Source organism: Euprymna scolopes, chromosome 34 (genome assembly GCF_053919585.1).
Source record: "Euprymna scolopes isolate OS-2025 chromosome 34, ASM5391958v1, whole genome shotgun sequence".
In the NCBI taxonomy this organism is placed as follows: domain Eukaryota; kingdom Metazoa; phylum Mollusca; class Cephalopoda; order Sepiida; family Sepiolidae; genus Euprymna; species Euprymna scolopes.
This window is the reverse complement of record NC_136515.1, coordinates 4,876,685-4,881,684: the sequence shown is the minus strand read 5'-3', so window position 1 is coordinate 4,881,684 and position 5,000 is coordinate 4,876,685. Positions and strand designations below refer to the sequence as shown.

General features: G+C 30.9%; 1 protein-coding gene across 2 annotated transcripts in view; it reads left to right on the top strand.

The window, feature by feature from the left end:
• Positions 1-1,539, top strand: part of LOC145259097 (uncharacterized) — a 98,040-nt gene extending 96,501 nt beyond the window's left edge. For both annotated transcript variants that reach the window (XM_080116752.1, XM_080116751.1), the window contains one exon: positions 974-1,539. In XM_080116752.1, coding sequence (XP_079972878.1) covers positions 974-1,122 — 149 coding nt within the window. In that variant the 3' untranslated portion in view covers positions 1,123-1,539. The remainder of the gene's footprint in view (positions 1-973) is intronic.
• Positions 1,540-5,000: the final 3,461 nt, after the last annotated feature.

Genomic DNA, 5,000 nt, shown 5'->3' with positions numbered 1-5,000 from the left:
ACATAATTTAAACAGACAGGTGAGATTTATATTAGGTTATATAATATCTATAATATATATTATATATATTACATATATTGTATATATTACATATATTATATATATATTATACGTATAAATGTTTAAATATAAAATTTTTTAACAAATAGAGCATTTGCCAAATTGTGTTTTAATCCCAAGCCATTAACCAAACTTTCAAGCCATTAACCAAACTTTTGAGCTGTTAACCAAATTTTATTTGAATTTAAAAGAATCTAAATCATATTTAAAGTTTTAAATAATGAACGCCCCCAAAACTGAACTGAATTAAAAATATAACAAAAAAAAAAGAAGCTATTGCTGCAAAAAAAAAAAAAAATCAAGAGGCTACGATGCCACATGTCCAACTCTAAGTTCTGCTATTAAGAGCCTCCCAACTGCAAAACACGACGCACAGCTGACACAACTCGCCACTTCCTTAATCAAGTATAACATCCAACTGCAAAACACGACGCACTGCTGACACAAATCGCCACTTCATTAATCAAGTCCAAAATCCAACTGTAACACACGACACACAGCTGACACAACTAGCCACTTCAATAGTCAAGTCCAAAATCCACCTTCAAAACGCAACGCACAGCTGACACAACTAGCCACCTCAATAATCAAACCAAAAATCCAACAGCAACACACGACGCACAGCTGACACAACTCGCCACTTCAATAGTCAAGTCCAAAATCCCCCCACTCTATTAAAAAATCAGGGTCTACCGGAAGCGTCTCATTCGCATATTGAGCAAGCATATTAAATGATGGCCATTTTTCATTCATCTCTTCGCTTCTTTTGTCTGCACGAGATCTCATAGAACAGATTTGTAACAAATCATTTAATCACAACTCTACGGATCCACCGTTTATTAATACAATATTTAAAAAAAATTGTTTTATTAATGTTTTTATTATGTTTTAATAATAATTCACTTATTTTCAGATTGCGTATACGGTGATCATCGAGTCGCCTTCAACACTCCACTTGGCGCATTTGGCTGTGAACAATACATTCGTATTTATGGCCAAACAGAATGCAAAAATCCCACAATCAAATCCCGTTGCTGCGCGTCCTGTTATAACATCATATAGACCGGAAGCAATCAAACGTTCATCGGAAGCAGCACCATATTTCTTTCACAGTGCTCCTTATTTTACACCGATGCAAATTATTATCTATATAATTATATGCTAATACATTTTGTGTTCGTATGTACGCATTCACCTTTCACGCACATTAAAAATGAGATGTGATTGGTGATTGATTTGATGTCGCTAAGATTAAAAAAAAATCCGATTGTAATTATTATAAAATGTATTGTTTCAAAATCGAATGCTGTCGTTCCATCGACTATTTTAAATAAATAAATCTGTTTAAAAAATGGCGTTTTATTTGAAGAATATTTAGCTGACAATTCTTTTTACGGTAAAAAGGCAGAGAATATTTATTGTTTAAAAGAATTAAATTGCTGCAATTTTAAATAAGTAAATAATTAAAATTGTTCAAAATGTGTTTGTCCAGTCTATATAAAGGCTAACATCTAATTTTGTCGCTGACACAAAATATCTACACATACTGACAGTGGGGTATAAATCACAACACAGTTGATCTACAAAAATATTGCTTTTATTTCACACCGACAAATCAGCTTTTGATTATAAATTATACTGGTGTTTTGAGGTTTCTGAAACGCGTGTAGAGTGGTGCGGAGTTAGGCGGTTGTCGGGCGGTGGCAGACTGGCCACACAGCCTGGCTCTCTCTGAATGACTGGCCGACTTTCTCTTTGTGAAGATTTTATTTATAAAAACATTCTTTTTCCTTTTTGTAATGTATAGTATTTCGTTTGTTTATTATTTCAACCTTTGACCGATATCCTCCCACATATTTAGCAGACAGTTATTTTATGGGAAGAAGACAGAATAATTATCGTTTAAAGCAAATTAAATTGTTACAATTTAAAATAATAATTCAATAAAAACATTCTTTGCATAAAGGATATTTAGCTTACAATCATAATTATTTTTATAAAAAAAAAAGTTATTTTTACTCAATAGATACACTCGTTATTTCTAAAGGAATATTATTATTATTATTATTATTAACTAGTAGGCGGTCCGACGTTGCCCGGTCGAAAAATACGCTTAAATATATTTTCATTCATGCAGATTTCCTATTTATTATCATAGAGCCAATTTTCTATCGATTATTATATCTTCTATATAAATACAATGAACTCATTTTTCCCCATCTGATTTTGACATTAATAGGATTAAAAATCAAGATATTTCATGCAAATATAATATGCACAAACGGCAGAACAATATCTGAGGTGTGTTATAGGCTTATTATTTCTCAAATTCCTCGATAATCTTAGATTTCTATACTTTTTCTGCTGAGAAGTCACGGCCAAAATCGGTTAAGATCAATGGAAGTGGTAAAATATTTTCTCTCTAATAAATTCCTCCTCCCCCTGCCACCACTTAACACCGTTTGGGGATCGTTCACAAGGAACAGTTGAGAAGAGAACACCGGTTTGGCTTCGTAGTTCTTTCATGTGAAGTTATTTAAAATCACTAAACTAAGTTGCAGTGCTTTGTGGCGTAGTGATTAGCGTGCTGGGCAATTCACATTATATTTTCACGTTCGCGCCGACCTACCGTAGTCGTTTTTTTTTTTTTTTCCTAAACAACTGGAATGGACTTTTCTTGGTGGCCGAACTGTTAACGTTGCAGATGTTTTTTTTTGTTGTTTTTTTTCACACTTTATTTTCCTACTTTTACTCATGACTCCGGGTTTGATCCTTCCTACTTACCTACCATAACATTTTTTAAAACTCCCCCCCCCCGTCCCGGAAACAAACACTCGGGCAACGCCGGGTACCCCCGCTAGTTATATATATAGTAGTGATTTCGAAAGTTAAAAAAAAAAAAATGATTTGGATGACATCAATTAGAATCGAAACCAAAACCTCTAGCTCTTCAGCATTCTCCATTAGCGTACGCACACAAAATCAGTAAAATTAACGTTGTTTAACCGATAACTTTTAATTAATGCGCAAAATAAAATAAAACGAAGGTCAATGTTTTTGATTTTTAAATTTTGACTACTTAGCAACTATTTTATCAGCTAAAATCAAAATTAAATGTGTGCTATAGGTCCAAATATTCGATATATAAAATTTAAACTCTGTAGAGAACAAGTATTCAGATAGGAGTTTGATAAAAACTCTTTGCACACAAACACCGACATGGTCACTTATATATATATATATATATATATATATATATATATATATATATATATATATATATATATATATATATATATATATATATATATATATATATTAATATATATATATATATATATTAATATATATATATATATAATATATATATATTATATATATATATATATATTAATATATATATATATAATATATATATATTATATATATATATATAATATATATATATATAATATATATATATTATATATATATATATAATATATATATATTATATATATATATAATATATATATATTATATATATATATAATATATATATAATATATATATATTATATATATATATATATTGTGTACAGAAAGTTTTTAGTTGAGACAGATCATTGGTACCGTCGGTTTCAAGCCCGATAATAAGGCCCGTTTAAGGTATCTTTATCAAGCTCTCTTCAGCCAATATTCGTCGAATATTGGCTGAAGAGAGCTTGATAAGGATACCTTAAACGGGCCTTATTATCGGGTTTGAAACCGACGGTACCAATGATCTGTCTCAACTAACAACTTTCTGTACACAAAATATAAATACGCTCGTAGAATTTGGATTTTCCTTTTAATTGAGCACTCTGCTGGAATTCTTTTTTCAAAAAAAAAAAACTAATCATATATATATATATGTATATATATATATATATAAATATATATATTAGTAGAAATGGTAATTGATAAAAACTGAAGAAAGTGCTCAATACTGTTGTAGAGCAAATATGCGTTTTATTTTTTTATTACCGTATCTTTCTGTTAAGTTACATTATTGTTTCAGCTACCCGGCCGTTTTTTTTTTTTTGACCGTCTGTAGCTTCCTCAGACTTTTACAGAAATGTTCGTTGTTATGGGATGAAACAGTGAAAGAGTGAACAGGGGATGGCTGCGAGAAGAGCGGGGAAAAAAGAGGAAGGGAACAAGGGGGAAAGGTAGGAGGGGTGCTTGGTATATCGGTAATGTTTTAGTTTGGGAGTTTAAGGCCATTTTAGGGGAGGGTCTGGGGAGTTAATATCTGGTGTGGATGAGGGTATAGGGATACATGGGGGGGAAGGGGAATTTGTGGGGGTAGGAGGAGGGGGGTTATTTTAAAATTTGAGTCTTAATGTTAAAGTTTTTTGCGTCTCGTTGGTGATATATATATATATATATATATATATATATATATATATATATGGATAAATATCAAATATTTCCGTGTGATAGAATGTTTTCATCTTTAATTCTACGCAGTGATGCAGAACGTAGAAACTATGCATAAAATTCAGCGTAATAGTGAAATAGAACCAAGCATCTAATAAGAACACATAAAAACGAATAAATAATTAATTAACCTTCGTTTTTTTAAAGAATATGCAAATTAGTTAACCTTCATGCAGTCGTTATATATAAAAAAAACAAGAACAACTCTTTGATAAGAAAATGTTAAGATCTCGAGGCGGAGAGCAGGCGAAAACTTTTTTCTTTTTTTTTTTTACGTGGTGGTCACCACTTATCAATGCCCAAAAGCCACTCAGGGATAAGGGTTATTGCAAGTACAGTACGTTAGTGTGGAACTTGGATACAAACCATCAACAAGGAAGGGGGAGTCAATCCTCTAAAGTGCCAAATAATAAAACAAAAAATATATATAAAAATAAAAAGATACAAATAATAAAACAAAAAAAATATATAAAAATAAAA